Source organism: Pleurodeles waltl, chromosome 12, assembly GCF_031143425.1.
Source record: "Pleurodeles waltl isolate 20211129_DDA chromosome 12, aPleWal1.hap1.20221129, whole genome shotgun sequence".
In the NCBI taxonomy this organism is placed as follows: Eukaryota; Metazoa; Chordata; class Amphibia; order Caudata; family Salamandridae; genus Pleurodeles; species Pleurodeles waltl.
This window is the reverse complement of record NC_090451.1, coordinates 329,320,724-329,340,607: the sequence shown is the minus strand read 5'-3', so window position 1 is coordinate 329,340,607 and position 19,884 is coordinate 329,320,724. Positions and strand designations below refer to the sequence as shown.

The following is a 19,884-nucleotide window of genomic DNA, read 5'->3' as shown; positions in this document are numbered from 1 at the left end:
TCCTTTTGGTATCATTTTGCTTATTACATTTTTCTCTATTGTTTTGACTTTTTAACTGTTTTATTATTGCTAAATACTTTGCACATTTTCCGAAGCTAAGCCTGTCAGCTCAGTGCTGTAGCTACCAGGGGGCAAACTCCTGGTTTAAAGGATTGAAAATGTTTTATCCTGACAAGTTTGAGATTATATTCCTTCTGGTGGACTTACATTGACCCCCAATTAATAAACCACAATCTTACATCAGAAATTTAGCAGTTTACTTTTTGGAGAAGAGCTGTTTACTCCTGGCTATCTTTCCACACACTATATATTTATTTACTCTTTACCTAATGGCAGAATATCAAACCATTTTGACAGAGGTGTGGATTCAGCTTTGGGTTTTTCTGCACTCTCTTGGAGTAGTATAATGTCTGATCTTGAAATTAATTTGTTTCAATGCCACTCTTGGATAGAATGGAAGCCACTGTGAACTTTCTTAGTTTTAAATTATTTTTCCAACTGTGAAGCTCTTCACACTGTTTGTAAATGGCTTTATAGCTTCCCAGACTGATAAGCAGCAACAATTATTTTTCTTAGATCGTGCCAGATATATTTTAATCTAGACATGTTGTTGCACCACAAGTCTGAATGCTCCAGACCAAACTAGCAAAGTTTGTAATCTTATTAATGAGTAGGATCATTTGCTGATGATCAAGTAATCCTGTGCACCTTTTTGGCAGCACCTGAATCTAATTATATCCTTAACTGATATTGTAGTAGTAAAAGTTCACTTACTTTTTCATACAAGGTTTCTCAATGTTGGTTATTGTTTTGCTGAATAAGTGATGAGAAAGTGAAATGTGTGTTTTTGTAAAATCTCATGCATTTTTAATTGCTAAATGTGTGTTTCACTGTTAGTATTGTTGTAAGGTTGTTTATTATTAAATCCTGTATTTTGAACCCTGACAGCATCAGCAGCGGTTGAAGTTACAGGGCGTTTGTGTGTGGCAGTTGCCTACAGACGCCGGACTTGGATGGTTGCTGGTGCGGTTGTGGTTACACAACATTAAAGGATACTGGATCTACGTTACAAACGTCTCCTTGTCTCTTCCATTAGTGAGCGCCTTAATGCAACTTTCCTTAGCCCCCTATTCCTACAGTGTTTTTATCTGTCACTTGAGGTTAGTTTGACCTAGTACTGGACTTGGTGAGGAGTACAACAAATTCTAGAAATATATTAATATGTAAAACATTGAAATGCGTAAATGATATACTTTGTTTTAGCATCATTTTATGAATGGGAATTTATTTTGTGAAACTCTAGTTACGAAGCTTTGAAGTAATGTACAAATATGGAATGGATCTAAAAAATCACAGAGGAGTTGCATTTAACGTGGTTCAGTGTCCATGTCAATTTCCCCTTCAGCTATCAAGTGTGATTAAAATTGTTATGAACTCTCCTTGCTGTGTATAGACTAGTGTTAAAATTGAAGATTTCTACAACAGGACTCAGTTAAAATAAAAAAAAGTGTTAGTTTCCAAGATATAATAAAACAACAATCCAAAATATGGAATAGATGGATTGTGTGACTCCCACACCGATATGACATAAAGGTTACAGTGCCCGATCTAGAATTTTGTAAACATTTGAAATCTGATATGACATTGAATCAGAAGCTGCTCCCTACAGCCTGGAGCTGGAGAAGAGTGCCCTCCTTGTCTGGAATCAGTCTCTGCCTAGAGCTTAATCAGTGCACACATTTCTGAAGCTTAGCCTGCGACAGCCAACTTTAAACCCTAATTATTTGAGAATCTGTGTTGCAGTATCCTGGAGGGGGGTGTCTGACTAAACAAGCAAATGATCCTACAATTGTGGCAACTATAAATTGACATAAAAAGAGATCTCAGACCACGTTTGACACTCCTTTTAGAAATGCAAACATAAATAGTGACTCAACTCATAATCTGGTGATGAAGTCCTATTAGTCATCCTTTAATCTTTCATTTACATTTAAAAGTATTCGTAACATGTGGCAAGCGCAGATACTGAATTCTACTGCTACGTCGGTCTATATTGACAGGAGTTTAGACTTTCCAAGGGCTCATGTGAGGGTAATGGTTCTTTAATGACAAATTTTTATAATGTATAAAATGTTTCCATCTCTGCAACTCCATAATTAATACTAACTTGATTTAAATGAAAAATGTTCCCCCCTCACACGGAACAGTGTGTCTATCTCCACCTTGTGCTTGCTATTGAGAAATTAGCAGAAGGTCCAATAACAGTGGCTTATAGATTTTCTCCCCAAACCAGCTCTGACATTCAGTTTAAACCAATTCCCTCTTACAGGATACATTATATTCCTCCAGTAAGACATCGAAAAGATAGGTCTAACTTTGGTTCATTTTCTATACTCTAATACCTGAGAGGTCTGTCTTAGATGGGATTGATTGACCACTTGTTATCCTCCACACCCCGAATGAAAAGAGTCCCTGGTGCTAAAGATGAAACTGCTGAAAACAACTTACTATTACACTATACTATCTTAAAATGTTGCAGCCATTCATACTAAGCTTACTGACCCAGAATGGGGCCTGTTTGTGGAAACTTATATATTTTTTCCAGAAGACATGAGCTATCTCACCTGCTTTAGAACAGATTATGCAAATTATAGAGCAAGTACGATGGCAATCTTGGGAGGGGATTGTTTAAATTTCACTAGATTGCATAATTGTTTTGGGTTCAAAATTTGTATTACCATTACTTTGAAATTTCCCAATGGATTATCCATGACACTAGTTAACATTTATAACAGGGGAAACCCAAAAAACAAGGAATCCTTCACCTTGTATCTGCTGTATATTTTTTGCCATCCCTCAAAGATCAATATAATTCTTATGTAATACCACCTTTGAACCCTTGGGCAGTATAGGTGATCTTACAGAAGAAAAGGGCGAGCGGTGGGACATTCTTAGTTCAGTAGGCCTGCCACTTAAAAAGGTGGTCAGCGGTGGCCCTACAGTTTGCCTTCATAACACTTTCCTACAGAATTTGATCCTGTACTGGCCCCTCACCATCAGATCAGAATACCTGCCCCACTTTTAAAAAAGGAAGTTGCTTTAGCAATATTGATTGATGTACATCTCTGGAATATTATGATAGAGCTGAAGATACTTGAAATATCTGGATGCGACCATGATCACTGATTCTAGCCTTTAAATGTGATTTATATAACTGGTGGTCTAGACCCCAAAATCATACTGCTGAGTTTATAGCACTAGCTAATATCTACAGAAGTGTTAAATGGAAAGACAGATCATTAAAACCTCACATACTCAAAGCAGTTTACAGAACTGCAGTTTCAGCTTTTGAGACTACTTAATCTACTTCACCCATTGTCTCCTCAATAATCTAAGTACACAGCAGTCTATTTGCGAACTTGAAAATGTCTTTACCAAAGTAATATAACAGCTCCTGAGGTATTACCAGCAGCATAATTTCTCATTTGATAGCCAAAGCCCAATCTCTTAAGAGCAATCAAGGGTAAAAACAAATGTGACTGTAATCAAGAGTAAATAAGTTATGTCTATAACCAATAAAGGTTCTGCAAATACAAATATCATGAAATAAAGCAAGGTGGTTTGGGAAGGGTGTCAATGGCTGGACCTTATAAATTCTGTAAGAAGTAAAGACATTAGAGCAGTGGTTCCCAAACCTTTAAGAATCACTACTCACTTTTTAGAATGACAAACTTTTGTGGCTCACCTACCTTTAGTGGACAGGAGAAGGGGTGTTTTTTAAATGTAACTTAAGCATCATGTGGTAGCACATTGTCATTTACAGACAGCGCATTTTCCATTGAAATGGCCACTAACTTTGCACAGAAATACAGGTTTACTGATAAAACTAAACTGCATACAAATGATAATGTGTGGAAATCGGGTTTCTCAGAATATTTATCATTTGTGCATCACCAAGTAAACTGTCTTGATTTGTTTTGTTTTGACCATATTAAAATCTCTGTTTCCAGCACACTTCAAAATTAGCAAAAATGCGCTTCATTTTTGCTTTCCAAACTGCTGAATGCATCTCTTCATTTACAGATATTTACATGTTGTTGGATGTTGCAAAAAACGACATCCAACACCCTTTCCTTTCACACTCACTGCAGCAGGATTGTCACATACTTGCCTTTAAAATCTCTTCTCCCTTTGCAAACTGTGAAAGAAAAGTAAACACAATTTCCATGTTAAAACAATAAGCAGCAATTGTTTTGTAGCAGACATAGCCTCACATTTGATCTGTCTTTGAAGGAGGCAGGAGACCAGATAAACACACAGAATTTAAAGGCAGCTGTATTTATTGTTCAGACTTCCCCGTCCCACCAAAAATTGGCTCGTGACCCACTTTCGGAAACACTGCACTAGATAAAGCGTTTTAGCAAATAATAGCTCATGGCAATCTTATACAACAGGCACACCTGAGATTGGCATACAGCCAGCTGGCTGGCTACAACATGTTTCTTAATTATACTGTAATTATCATTTTATTATTGTGTACACTAATAGTCCTTTTCGCATTCAGGATTCCCTGTTGCAGCCACAGGTCAACCGGAATGCTTCCCTTCTGGATATTAAAGAAGCTGTTGAGGAACCAGGAAGGCCCAGGTCTTCATAAAACTCTGCTAACCTCCTCTGCTCAGAACATCGTATTTGGGGGCCTTACAACCATTTACTATCTAATGGCATGGCCAGAGATGGTACTTTTCTTGATTCCCGATAGGGTGTTGAAATATTTATGTAAAAAACGCTGCTGCAATATCTCTGGGAATTATCATCCTATTAGTTTGATTGACAACATGGATTTAGTAAACCGGTCCTAGGAAAAACTACAGATTTGGATGGGTGGTTGAAATGAATGTCCTGTCTCACCTACAAAGTAGTTTTAGGTTCAAAGTAGGTACTATAGATCAGGACTGCCAATTTTGTTCTTTTTTGTAATTATTTTTTAAAGGTAGTGAAGCTCAAAAGGGCAACATCTGTATGTAGCTTTTGCTGATTTAAGCAGTGCTTTTGATATTGTTCAGGGACACACTTATGGAGGCCCTAGATGACCTGGCCAAACCAGGGAATTTACCTGCTACATTAATACATCTGTTTTCTAAATATTATGCAAAATATGTTTTTTTTTTTTTTTGTTTTGTTTTGGGGGAGGGGGGGGACCAGAGAAACAACATAACCTATTAAAGTTAATAGAGAAGCGTGCTAAGGTTGTGATTTAGTGCCCACTTGAATTATGTTGTTGACTAATGATGCAATATATTAAATGATTGTGAAAATGATTCTCCTACACTAGCACAGCAGAAGGTGTCAGCTTTGTTATTTGCTGATGATGCTTTGCTGATATAAAAAAATCTGATGGATTTCCAGACACTGATGGATCTTCCGGCACTCATTAACAAGATTTTCCTTTTTTGTACAGCTCACAGTTTATTTCATTACTTTCAATCCACATAAATCCTTTCTTTCAGCGTGCTGTTTTGATGGAAGAAGATATCTGAATTTGATTATTTAGAGAGTAAGATTCCTGTGAGAAGTATGATCCTTTGGTGTCAAATGTGTTTTAAAACAAGATAGTAGTTAAAATGCACAATCTGTACCTAGAAAATATGAGGTTCAATCTCCAATTTCAGCCTTGACTAAATAGTGTGATCTTAGTCAAAATACTGACCAGCTCCAATAGTGTTACTACGCATAGTGGTCAATCAGGTAGTCCAGCTTCTAATGCATCCATCTGGGCCCCACACTTGCATTATGTCCCTCTGCCTGCCTCCCTTGCTTGAGCCATCAGAAAGTGCATGTGCCATCCATCCATCCATCACATTACCAGCACTTCTCTGACCATCAAAATCACCTGCACATCGAGACAAGTATCCGCTCCTGAATTTTTATTTTTTATTTTTTTTGAAGAAAGGCATATGATATGCATATGATTAATTTACCTTGTGATCTGCGTATTTATTTGACACAGTGCACTATTTCACTTTTGGTAGATTTAAACCAAATCACTGTCCCTTGATGTGAAAGGCAACCTGGAAGAAGATATCAATTCTACAACTAAATAGCACATTGTTTAACCAGGAAATCTGGGTTCTAAATCCCTGCTTCTCGCATTTACCAAGTTGTGGTATCATAGGGAAATCACTTGACTCCACTGTGTGACTTACACACAATTCCCTCTGTATGTTTTAAACACTACAATGTTGCTCATCTATCATAGCAATATAGGCCATATAAAGGAGGTGCATATCATCTGAGTTGTCTCTTAACTTGCTTGTGTCATCATTTTACAGTGGTAGTGGATGGTGGGCAGAAGAAGCGGTTCATAAATGTTTTTAACTACATACTTAGATGTCTTCATTTGTAATAATTCACTAAATGAAGTGATGTAATCTTATTGCTGCACTGAAACCCTCTAAGACTTAATCATGTTTGTTGTATAACTTACATAACAAATTACTCAGCGAAAGTGGAAAAGCCAGACCTCTGCTCATGGCTTGGGTCAACTGTCCCTGGTAATTTTCAGTCTTTCCTATCTCTAGTCAAGACTCGATCCAGGCTTACATTAATACTGTATGCAAGATTCAATACAGTATTACTTTTATTAGCATAACTTTAAGATATACAGCATTACTGAAGGTTAGAAGTTTATAAAGTTTCTTGGAAATTGAGGGATTTTATTGGCAACTTATATAGTGCTTTCAACACCCATTGTAAGACCTAAAGTACAGATGGTCTAGTTGCATTATTTATATAGCGCTTCATACCCCGGGTGAGATCATCAAGTGCTTCGGTTTGCATTGGGTTCCTGAGCAACCTTTGGAGTGCATGGTTGAAAGGGGGTTGTTTGCATTTTGACCCTATATTGATGCGATGTGTATGGTTGGATAAAATGGAGTGTTACTGCGCAAAAGCATGGGTACGGCAGATATGTGGATCAGTGAGGGTTCATTGTGGTATATGGGACTCACTCAGTAGTGCCAGAGGAACCTAACTATTGATAGCATAGTTATTTTACAAAGAGGTATTAAATGGAGCAACAGATTGGAGACACTCTTTATATGCCAGGTCTGCCAGACAACATCACAGAAATCAAACAGCCTGAGACACAGTTAATTCGTCAGGGGTATTATAAGGGTCACCAGAGAAGCAACAGAAAAACAACCTATTGGAGGCATTTTAGAACATCAGGTACTTTTATATGGAGACCGTCCAAACGCTACAGAGGTGTGACCCATTACAGACACTGTTAAACTCCTATAGACTATTAAATGGAGTTTGCCTCTGAACAAATGAGGATCAACAAATTGAGGGCATTGTTAAACCAACAAAGCAATTATGTGTGGTGTCTACACAAGATTACATGGAGACTGGTTGAAGGAAGGCCAAGAGAGACAGAGAAGAAGAGAAAGGGGTTATTCCCCCCACCCTTCCAGACCCTAACAGATCCAAATGGGGAAGGCACCACTGGAAGATGCCCTCAACATTCCACCCCCACTCGTAAGCCTTGACTGGAGCACCATATAGAAAAGGATCAAATAGCTGGAGGAAAGCAAAGGGTGCAAGGGGTGAAGCAAGAAGAGAGGGTAAGTCACAGACAACACCAGAGGACGGACTCCTGTAGTTCGAAAAAGGAAAAGAAATAGAGAGATGGAGGGAGAGACTAAGACAGAAAAGAAGGCAAAAGGAGTGTGGAGAGACAGGGAAATGGACAACAATGGGAGGGAAAGAAACGGAAAGGGAGAAAAGGGAATGAGAAGTGGAAAATAGAAAGAGCCGCATAAAAAGAGAGAAGATGGAACAAAGAAATAAAAAAGTAAAGAAACAGCACAGATATGAATCTTGTTTAAGGTTGTATATTATTGACTTTCAAGGGAGCCAAAGTCTACTATTTTCTATAGGCACTTGAACTTCAGGCTCTTACGTCTCTTTTAGGATAAGGTGTAGCTTGTCTCTGGAAAATGAGGGGGTCTGTCCAAAGCCCTTTCTGGCCCTAACAGGGCCAAACGGGAGTCACCCCAAGGCAACCAAAAAATACTCAGGCAGTCGAATGACTGGAGGAATATGAAGAGCAATGCATTACTAATACAGCACAGGGGATAGAAAAAGGAATAAAGAGAGAGTGCACTGGTTCCATACTCTTTATTCTATTCTGCAAAAGCTTTGTTTTGCAGGGTCACAGCTTCCTCAACTATAGTCCTCTTTATGTTTTCATGCACGGTCAAGTATTTAGCAGCGTGATCTGACATGCTATTTCACTTACAAGTTTCTCCTCATCAGTTTCTAAGTCTGTCTGTATGTGTCTTTCTCTGTTTATGTACCATTACTGTGTGTTTGATTGTGGTCTGATTTTACTATTTTCTGCTTTTTTATTATTCCAAGTTTTAAGAGTATGATGGTCCTTATGAGCTAGTTGTGTTCACCATAACTTGTCTTGAAGGTTGTGAGACATAGAAATAGAACCTCATTCACTTGAGCAGTGATGTGAGGGTGGGGTGTTGAAGTGGGATTGATTGTGAATAGGCATCATGACTCACAATATTCAGTGAAATGCAGATCCATCTGCTTTACACTCAGTTCTCTTTGGTAATTTGGAGAGTGCACTGTTGTGGTGCAAAAATTCAAATTCATCATTAAGAGCCTGTAAAACTGAAGACACTCTGTACCTGGAGATTTTAGTCGTTCATGTTACATTTCAGCAAACCACGCAAGGCATCCAGTCTCCTGGCTTCATTTTCCTCAGTTGAATCCCTCACAGGGCACACTCAGCCATTCATCCCTTCAAGGATAATAATTTGAGTATAATTAAATTGGGAAACGGTAACATCAGATATTTACATTTTGGATATAAAACTGCACAACTGCAGTATAGGGTGTGTTGGAAATTGGATTATTAGGTGGGGTGGATGGTAGTCCACCACAAGTAATAATGTCATTAATTTTGTTAGGCCCAGTCAGTGATTTAAATTTGAGCTCAACCTTTTGTAGCTATGGCAGAGAGCAGCCAGGTTTAACTTAAGAAAAATGTGTAACGCTTGAAGAAGTACCAAAACGGTTAAAAACTTGAAAACACAACATAATAAAAATCCCCACTCCAATTAATAGACATAAAGAATAATTTAATGAACAAAATGACACTAAAATTCCAAACATACAATAAAGGAAACCATAGTTATGAATTTGGAAGTTTTAAGTATAAATAGTATTTAAAAAGTGCAAAGCACCAGCCATGAGCAACTGGTAGACAGAGATGGGTATATTTTCCGACTAGCTATGGTACAGTGCAGGTCGAATACAATGGCCTGGTTTGTCCCTGTGAAACGGTTACCTCCCAGCATCAACAGTCTTTAGTAAAAGCAGGAAGTGGACTGGCACTGAGAGAAGGGGCTCAACCTCAACAGATTCTGGCATTGAGATGGAGCTTCTGTGGAACTGTTGGTTTATGCAGAAAAACCTCTGGCAGGAGAGGTTCAACTTTTCGCTCCCCAGTGGTCTTTGGTTCCAATCAGGTCTCCTTCAACAGCAGCACAGATAAAGCTGGGGTTGGGAACCGAGGAGGGCTTGGCATCAATAGATTCCGGCATCAACTGGAGAGAGTAATGGAGCTGGGGTGTATCCGACCCACGGGCGATGCACCCTTAGTGGAGTAGATGACAGGTTGGGCCTGGTCCCTCAAAGGTTCTCCAGGAGAAACATTATCAAGCAATTTTCTAAGTCTCCCTGTTTGTGTTAAGCAGGAGCAGTACGGTCTGACACCAGCCAAGGGTTACAGGACCCCAGAAACAGCACTTGGGCATCAGGACCTACTTCCTAGAAGCCACCAGCTGGGCCCTGGCCAGGTCTATTTGAAAGTGGTCAGTTGGCCTCTTCCACAAAAAAGGGCTTCTTACAGCTTTTGAGTCCTTGTAGCTTAACAGCCAGGCAGGCAACTGGCCCTTGGAGTCTACTTCTTTGTCCTGGGTAGAAGTGTGAGCAAGCCCAACCCTTAGAGTTCTCCTCACAGGTCTCAACAGCAGGTGCAGCCTTCCTTCTGTCCTCCACAGGTCCAGTAATGTTTTGAAGAGGGTGTTCAGGGGTGCCGCATTTTTATCTGGCACCAGCCCTTGAGTGCGTGTGACTCCTAGATCCTCCCTAACAAGTAGGGAAAACATTTCTAGGGGTAACCGTGCCTACTTTTACAGCAGTTCACATCTGAAAACAAGCCCACTGTGTCTCTCACTACTTAAATCCAACATGGCAGAGCCTTCCTCTTCCTTCCCCTGTGCAGATCTTCTATGCCCACACTTGAGATGTGGGAAATGAACAAACCCTCCTCTGTGGTCACTCGAAACCATTTCTGGGACAGCTCTTATTGCACTGAGATCGGTGCATGGCTGAATAGAGTAGCAAAAGAAGGGGTAGGTCAAGGTGTTAGCTATAGCTGCCTGTGACAGGGTAGACCTCTTTGAGGTTAATTTCTTAAACATTGCCCAATTGGTCATCATGTCAGAGGACCAGAACACCTGCCACAGCCAAGATCTTTGTCTCAGGTCTGAGAGCAAGTTCATAACTCATCAAGGGGGCTACTCAGCTTTTGGGTGATATTTGGAAGTTCATGCAAATGGGCTTCCAGAGATGCTGGGCAAGTAAAAAGTGAGGTTTTAAAAGTACATTTTGTATAATATTTAGTACAATTCTAACTTTACCAATGGATTGGTTTTGTAATAAATATTTAAAAAGTCCAATAATTATCTTTGCTGCTGGTTCCTAGGCAGAGATAGCTTTATTGACTTGAATGATGTAGCTCTGTGATTTCCCATTGAACAGTTAACCATGCTACAGTTAAAATATATTTTGGGGCTTTGTCACTGTGTGGTCATGTTTAACATTAACTCTTTACTTGTCCTGCTTGTATATGCTATGCTCCCTGCCTAATGGGCTTTTAAGGCGTACTTGGGGTGACAATATTTAAAAGTAGGGTGTAAGCCTGTTAAATAGGGTTATTTTGGCAAGTCAAATTTGCAGTTTTAGAACTACACAGTCAAGCTACAGTGATAGACCTTCAGTCATATTTTGCGCTGGCACTGTAGTGGTGGCACAATGTGTGCCGCTATACACTAGTGACATGTAATGTACGGACCCAGTGTACGCTTTCTACCAGATACTAGTGACTTATAGGTAAGCTAAATATGGCAATTAGGAGTATAGAAATTTTTCACATGTTTTAGGGGTCAGACCACATAGTTGGGGGCTTTGTAAGCAGATTCGGAGTGCATCAGTCCCCAAAAATTGGGTGATCATGCAAAAAGAGGCATTTAACTGCAGGGTGTAAGCAGTGCAAAAACTAACAGGTTTAGCTTTTATGTGGTGCATGCACACAAACAATCCGCACATTTAATAATCTAGATGGCACATGCATGCAAATATACAGACATGATAGAACACTGAGACATCCCTGCACATAATCAGCAGATAATCATGCACTCATGCATATAGGCAACTATACACATAAACCACCTGACATGTATTTCTCCATACAAACAGACCACACAACGTGTTATGATGGTTTCTTGTAAAGCACCTTGTGAGGCGATAAGGCGAGGGATTGAGGAAGGTGCCTATTGAATGAGATGATATTCTTTAAAAGGGAAATGAGCAGTGGTTGACAAGCAACGGTATGTGTCTCTTTGTCATAGAGGGAGGAAGAAGGATGCAAACAATATGCTTCAGGAGATAGAAGGAGGGAGTAAGATAGGGTTGGAGGTATAAATCAATGCAGAGAGGGCTAAATGTGTGCGGATCAGGGGTCAACATATGTTTAGAAAGGGTAGAATGTTACAAAGATGCAAAGGCATGTCAGGTAACCATGTCCACTGAGCAAGACACCAAAGCTAAGACTGAGTCCACAAACATCCAAATACTCAATCACTGTCCCACACAAAATAGGTAAAAGTGAGTCAATACACAAGTAGGCATTCAAAAGGGGTGGTCAACCAAGGGAATGATCAGACGAAAAAAGGATGGACAGATATATGGATATACATTTAGGTCCATTTAATCCTTGGATCCTTTGCTGATGAAATCAAATTTGAGATAGAGCCAAGATTTATGTCAATGCCTAATCAGTCTTTGGCCTTTCGTTAGATAAAACCTTTCTATTGGGTGATGGAATATATCAGTTTCTATGTCCATTCTATCATTTCTGTTTTTGAAATTATCACCTGTTGTAACAGTATGTGCTTATGAGAGCAACTCTACATACGAGCTGCTGGAAAACAATGTAATACTGAACAGAAGAGAAAGAGCCAAGGTATGTCGTTGAAAATACTTAAAGGGAGGCAGAGAAAAGGTGGTTTACCTACAGTGAGGAGATAGTTTTCTATCAAGACATGAGTTTTCAAGGGAGATTTCCGAGAAGAGATTCTTCAGTTCCTCCTTGAATCGCAGGAGGGTGATAGTAGTTATTCTGAGACAGTTATTCTGTTCTAAATAGGTGCCTCAGTTCAGAAAGCTTGCGTTCTTGTCCTTTCTGATCTTTTTCTTCCATTTCCTTGTTTCAGAATTGGAAACATCCTTGCCCTTGGTGTGGCATTGTCCTATAAGAGGGCTATCTTCTCTGCTAAGTTCACTAGGTTTTTTGATTTTGGTGGACTTTTAGATGGTGAACCATGTCTTAAAGATGGCATACTACAACATTAAGGCCCTTATAATACAAACTACTCCAGCTGTCAAACAAGAGTTCCCAGCCGTAAGAGAGCTTAAAAAGGAACTTCATGGTGGGAGGGCTTATTATTTTTGAGTTCCCACTAACCTAGTGTGGGTCCTATAGATTACCTAAACAGAAAGAGCGCATGATGCTGAATGTTTTGATTGTGGTCCCATTGTCCTAGGGCCACCACAGGCTGAGTTATGGGCAAAATATTTTGAAAAAGAATGCTTGCAAAGCATTATGGGTTGATTTTTCCCCGAGTGCATTGAATATTGTATCCGCTCTCCCACTGTGCCAGGAAAGCTGCGTTTGGATTTCTGTGTGTTTTTATTTTTTTTTATTTTTTACATAAAGCATTTATCAGTTGTAAGTGTTTTTGGGAAAGCTGTGGAGCGTGAAGGGGAGAGCCAAAAGAAATGACTCTGATTGGGCAACAGTGTGAACAATGTGACCAGCGCTCCAATACAACCAATGGAGTTGGAGCTGTTTGCACTGTGAAAGCCATAGCTGCTATGAAACATGAGGGGGAGAGACAAAAGAAAACAATAGTTCACCCATGCTGAAGTATATTGGCAATTGTACAATTATTCATGTAACAGGATCAGTCTGCAAGGCGGTAACTAAATCTCCCCAAATGTAAAGCAATTACCAATGATATCAAGGGATTTTTGAAAGGCATTCCACGAACGAGTGAAAGTGATGCGTGTGAGGTATGTGCGGTTAAAAGCCCACAATGCTTACAACAGGTCAAAGCGCTTGCATGCTCAACTTCAAAATGGGGCCAAATCAAAAACCATGCATTTTACAGTACAATGTTTAAATTAATTGTCTCGAAAGACACTGGTATTACATTCAGTTCTGATGATAAATTAATGAAGTATTTTTGTACCTTCATTTTGTGATTTGCAAACCGAAATTTCCTTATGGTGTTTAGGAGATTTTCTCTCAAAACTTTAACATAATGAGGTAAACAGTGAAGTTTTCAGCACAGTACCTTAATATTTGCTTACAAATGAGTTAACTTTCTAAATGCTGATCAGTTAATCTGGATTTGCAAGTTGACATTGCCTTCCATTAATGTTTCAAAGTGCATGTTAAATCAGGTCTACACTTAACTTTTATTTTTCCATTTCATCAAATCGCAAAAAGCATAAGGTTTGATTTGAATGCTCCACTAGCCAAGTCAAAAAGTGAGTGACAGTCTTAACCCAGTGACTCGGAGGTAGTTGAAGAAAGCCAGTGGTTCAAAGGGGCAGACCCAAAGCTGACTCTGTATTATAAGCAATAGATCTGTTTGACAGCTTTGCTGTCAAAACCTAAAAAGTCAAGCAACAACAGATTATACCATCTTTTACCTGATTTAAGAGTTAACAGCCAAAGTTACCTATGGTACCACGAAAGTTGCACTAAGAGTGTGCTGCTCGTCACAAATAATAATTTATACCACTTTCAAGTATATTATGGAACTGCACTAAATTTATCCCCAATTATCAGTTTGCTATAATCCTAAAACATGCATATTTTAGTCTTACACACTATTGCTTTTTCCTCAACCCTATTACTTCATATTCTGAAAAAGACATACTCTGCTTGAAAAATGAATGATTTTCTCAAGTTTAAGCCTGTCTGTAAATAGACATTTTTGTCACCAAATGTCACCTTAAATGTTTTGTTGAATACCCATGTTTGGTCCCCAAACATCCAGGTAAGCTTTTCTTTTAGTGTTTACAGATTCTGCCTCACCTGGCCATTTATTACTATTACAACATGAAGTCCCACAGTAAGTCATCTGATGGGTATACCCAGAATAATGTGGTGGTGATACCCATTAGATACCAAGGGGATCATCCGAAGCCAAGCTTGACCCCCATGTACCAGGGCAAATCATGCTGAGTATTACCACCATTATGTAAAGGAAAGTAAAGAAGCCAGGGCCACCACCATAACAGGGACTGGATCCGATATGCCTGTGCTTCCATTATGCCAGGGATGGTCACAATATGTTGGGTTATTGTTCAGCATTGAACCATCGTACTATCATGGAGGATCACAATATACAAGAGATGCCATAACACCATGGGTGAGCGCCCATAATGAAAAAGAGGGCCATTATATACTAGAGCCACTATTTTGTTGAGGTTGGGCGTACACGTGAAGGTGAGCAGGAGTATGTCATGGCCACCAGGGTGGGGCTGCGGGGGCATGCACCTGGAGGTAGAAAGGAAGAGAAGGCTGGTTACAGAGAGGACAAGGACTTTTATGATCAGTAATGACCGCTGCATGCTTGGCACTGCCTCATACAGGTACCACCTCCTCCTATACTTGACTTACCTTAGTTAAGGTTCAGTCATTTGGTAGGAAGAAATGATCTGCAGCACTAGGGTTAATATCAGTCAAAGCTTAGGATGGGACGGGCGTTAAAGCGCGATTAAAGACAAATTTAAGCCACCAATGGGGGTGGGTGGGGGGTGTTTATGTTCATTCTGTTGCACCTCTGCTGCCAAACTCGTGAGTAGGATTGTAGGCGACCAGAGTGATTAACCCTTCTTCGCTGTTCCTTTTGGACTGGCTTGGCCATGCTTCAGATGCCACCTTAGGCCTAGCCTCGCTTCAGATGCCACCTTGGGCCTAGCCTCCCATGTAGTTGATAAGTATGTGCGAAATATGGGGTTGATGTAGTTTAAAAGGCAGTTTCATACACCTACAATTACTGCTGGATAAAAGACATTGGTGGAGAAAGTTATGGAAAGCCATTAGTTATGGGCCTGCCTATAGATAGCTTTAGGTCATCTAGCTAGGAGTCAGAGTTCTGGACTACGCTGCCTTTTAAAAAAAGGGCTAGAAGGATGCCACGAGTGTGTTTCATAGTCTTAGTTCCTGGTTTCTCAAGGACCTGCCAGGGCCAGGCACACTAGATAATATTTCAGCATGATAGAAGTTGGAATTGAAGAATAATGCTTTGTCTGCGAAACTGAAAAGACTAATTTTATGCCACGGACCTAAACTGGCATTAATGAGGAACAAAGAAGGTCGTGTTTCGCGTTAGCCCTGAACCTTTAAAAATAGGTCTGGTATGCGGGCACAGCTTCTTGTTTTTCCTCCTCAGCACTGGACCGGACACAATGCTTTGGTCACAGCAAGGAAGCTGAGCTGGCATTGGTTTTCTTGAACTCCGAAGAGAAATGAAATGTACCGAGCCCTGCTAGCTGCTGATCTGCCGCTGCCTCGGATTCTGCAGGGCTGTGCTCCCACAGGCGGGTAACAGTCGTCCCGGAAGGAAACCCTGCTTGTTACTCTTCAAGCTATTCTAAACCGTGCCTGTACCGGCTTACGAATCCAAAGCCACGGTAGGAGTAGGACAGCCTGGCCCAGTGAACTGAACAAACAGCACCAAGCAGATGTGTAATCTCCGTACGAATTCACACCACAATAAAAAGGTAGATAAATAACATTAGCCATCCAAGGAAAATAAATCAAATGGCAGTATGGAAATCTGCTAGCAAGGCAGGAAGACTCTGTAAGCTCCTTGGACATTAATTAAGGAGAATGTTTCAGTCACCCTTTCTTTAGGGTAGAGGTTTCACCATGAAGGACAAACCATCACAAACACGCATTGCCAAAGGTAATAGGTTTGGGTTTGATGTGCTTATGCAGGCAGCAGTAGCACCTGGAGCGAGCCTCACTGGAGGGAGCTAGAAGGAGCGGACGGAGATTTCTTAAGCCGTCAGTTGTACTGTTCAGATTCAATGCAAGCACTTCAGGTGGGAGGATACCCCATAACAGCCAATAGTAATGGGTGAGAGATCAATACCTCACTATGCTGAGCAAGGACAGGATTGAAAAAAATCTCAAGTCAATGTCTGGAAAATGCTTCTTTAAGAAAGCCAGTGGTTTAACGGTGTGGACCCAAAGACCACACTATATGTATATTGTTGGTAAAAAGTCAATTTGACAGCTCCGCTGTCAAAACCCAGACCTAAAAATAGCTCTCCAGGTATGCATAGACTGACGGGTTTCTCAAATGCACATGTGGATTACCCTTACTTAACATACAGCTGTAGACTCTTTACATGAGGTGTGTTTGTGTCACCATTAGCAGGGGAAGCATTATGGGTGCTTTGTACCCCAATATACCTGTCCCTAATTCACCCATGCATAATCATGTGCACACACTAAAACACACATCCAGACACTCATGCCAAACCTTGCCGATCACAGGTGGTTTCAGGAATTGCTCGACGTTAACAGAGTTCAGTCCTTCTGAAAAGGTGGAGGCTGAATGATGAAGTAAAATGTGTCTACTTTTCAGGGCTCAAACTTGGGAGAACCTTTTTTCACACCCACTCCCCCAACCCTACTGTCTTCACTGCTGTCTGTACAAGTAACCTGCCTGGGAACAGATTCTAAATATGTTTCCAGAGCACCAGTGACTCAAAGCATTATGTTGTATGTTTCTTAGGGCACCATAAACCAAGCCATCACAATACATGCATAGTTACTTAATAGGCTAGATTGAATCAAATGCTTTGATTTGACTCTGCTAGAATTGTATGAGTGATATGTTTTACGCATACCCCAGGTCCTTGTGTAGGAAAGGTTTTCTCCAAACTATATTAGTAGACTATGGTCATTGGCATTAAGTGAAGACCCAGCAGACTGAAAATTAAAATATACTTTGGTATTTGTTTTCTAGGTGAGACTTGTATGAAGTATCAGAGAAAACTGAAATCCATTGTCTCTGCTCAGTCCCGTTTTCTTAATACATATGATGGAGCTGAGAACATGTGCCTGGAGGATGTCTACACCGAGAGTGTACTGGAGCTGGTAAAGAATATTGGTGTACTTGGGCGCACGCATTCCTCCAATAACTTTATTGGAATTGTCAACCTCTTTGATGCCAATGGATGTATAAATAAAGATGCAGACACAATACTTATAGTAGGAGAAGCCGGGTGTGGGAAGACTACACTACTTCAGCAAATGCATCATACGTGGGCCACTGGCAAAGCCTTTCACAAGTTTTCGTTCATTTTCCCGTTCAGTTGCAGACAATTGTGTTGTATTCAAAAGCCAGTTTCCTTGAGGACATTGCTCTTTGAACATTGCTGCTGGCCAGACTTTGACCAAGAAGAGATATTCCAATACATACTTAACAACCCCCAGGAGATATTACTCACATTTGATGGTTTTGATGAGTTCAAGTTTAGATTTACTGATGAGGAAAAACATTGCTCCTCCACAGAGCCTGCCAGCATTCACAGCATTCTCTGCAATCTTGTTCAAGGAAACCTGATGAAGGGCGCCCTGAAAGTTGTGACCAGTCGACCTGCCGCAATAAGTGCTAGTTTTCGGAAGTATATCCAGAAGGAAGTTTGTGTCAAAGGATTCTCTGAAGGGGAAATTGAACTGTTCATAAAACGGAATCATGGTGACCTCAAAGTTTCACAATCAATTATTGATTTGCTAAACACCAATCCATCTCTTCATGGTTTGTGTCATGTTCCTGTATTCTGCTGGATTGTCTCCAGATGTCACAAGGAGCTGATTCGCAGTGGCGGCTTTTCTCCCCAGACCATGACTGACGTGTATCTGTTAACTCTGAGGCATTTTTTGATGCACAACGTACCAGCAAAGGATCGGACACAAAATGTTCTTTGTGCAAAAGCAAACACAATACACCACTTAGGTAGACTTGCTCTCTCTGGTCTAGGGAACTGCTGCTATGTTTTTAATACGCACCAGCTTAAGGAAGCGGAGGTGAGTGAAGAGGACATTTCCTCTGGGTTTTTTGTGCTTTCCAGAAATTTGTCCAAAGACCCTTTGTCATTGAATCAGCACTATGAGTTTGTTCATATTACGTTCCAGTGTTTTTTTGTAGCATTGTATTTGGCAATAAACGATCAGCTGTCATCAATGGTTATGCACTGTTTCTTTGCCCACACAAGAAAGAAAGTCCACGCTTCTTCATTTAGGACTTGTTCACTAATGTGCTTTAAGCCAGCAGATGTTGAGGAACGGACTACGGTGGCCATGCTGCATCAGGCTGAGCACTCCAACCTACAGATGACGGCCAACTTTCTGGCAGGCCTGCTCTCTAATAGGCTGTGTGATTTACTGGTAGAATCTTGGAAACCTGAAAAACTACCAAAAAAAAAGAAATTCTTCAAGCGTCTCTTGGCAGAAAGCATACAGAACCACTTCAAGTCTATTCCACCAGCTGTGCATGGCGAAAAGAAAAGCATGCATGCCATGCCAGAGTTTGTCTGGCTAATAAATTGCATTCATGAAATGCAAGACAGCCATCTTGCCGCAGATGCTGTGAATGACTTTGATGTGGAACACCTAAAGTTAACGTACTGTGGGATCGGGCCACCTGAGTGCACTGCTCTTGCCTTTGTCCTGAAATTTCTCAAGAACCCAATTAGTCTACAGCTGGATCACAATTCGATTGGAGATATAGGAATTGAACAGCTTTGTCCCTGCCTTAATCTATGCCAGGCTCTTTAGTAAGTTATTTTTTTGTTTTTATAACTTTTTTGGTAACCTGAAAGGCCTTGGGCAAAAGAACCATTGATGGTGCAGATGTACAAATTAAATGTATATTGGATTTTGTCACTTCGAAGACACATCTATAATAATAACACAACACTGAATTTAGAAAACATTCTATTACTGCTCCATTAGTAATACTGCATTTTTAATGAATTATGGTGTTATTCTTCTTTTTATTCGAAAAAATTGTCCCTACGTAAAATGATTAAATTCAAAATAGTAAAAACTCTGAAAAAATGAGCTATTTAAAAACGTGTGCACATAGAAAAACTAAATGGGTAAATATAAAAACATAAGTATCACATTCATATCAGATAACCCTTGGTAGTTTGTTCGAGATTATCTAACTAGTTTCTGCCTTAGCTATCCTCATTTCTCTCAGGCCACGAGATTGATACAATTGCTACAGTTATGTTCACAACCACCCAGTCGGTATTTAGATCATGTAGTCCTGGTTGCCCTGATACTGATGCCACAATGGTTAGAAAATTAGAACCCTCTTTGCAGACTACTTTCAGCAGTCATGCCATTTATGCTGTAAAATAAGGTGCTTCTGACCTTGATTAAATGGGTTTTACCAGAAGTAAATTATATAAGGTAATGCA

At 40.1% G+C, this 19,884-nt stretch overlaps 1 protein-coding gene across 4 annotated transcripts in view; it reads left to right on the top strand.

Annotated features, from left to right (window-relative positions):
* Nucleotides 1–19,884, top strand: part of NOD2 (nucleotide binding oligomerization domain containing 2) — a 302,117-nt gene that overhangs the window by 117,703 nt on the left and 164,530 nt on the right. For all 4 annotated transcript variants that reach the window (XM_069216441.1, XM_069216437.1, XM_069216439.1 and 1 more), the window contains one exon: nucleotides 17,421–19,233. In XM_069216441.1, coding sequence (XP_069072542.1) covers nucleotides 17,432–19,233 — 1,802 coding nt within the window. In that variant the 5' untranslated portion in view covers nucleotides 17,421–17,431. The remainder of the gene's footprint in view (nucleotides 1–17,420; nucleotides 19,234–19,884) is intronic.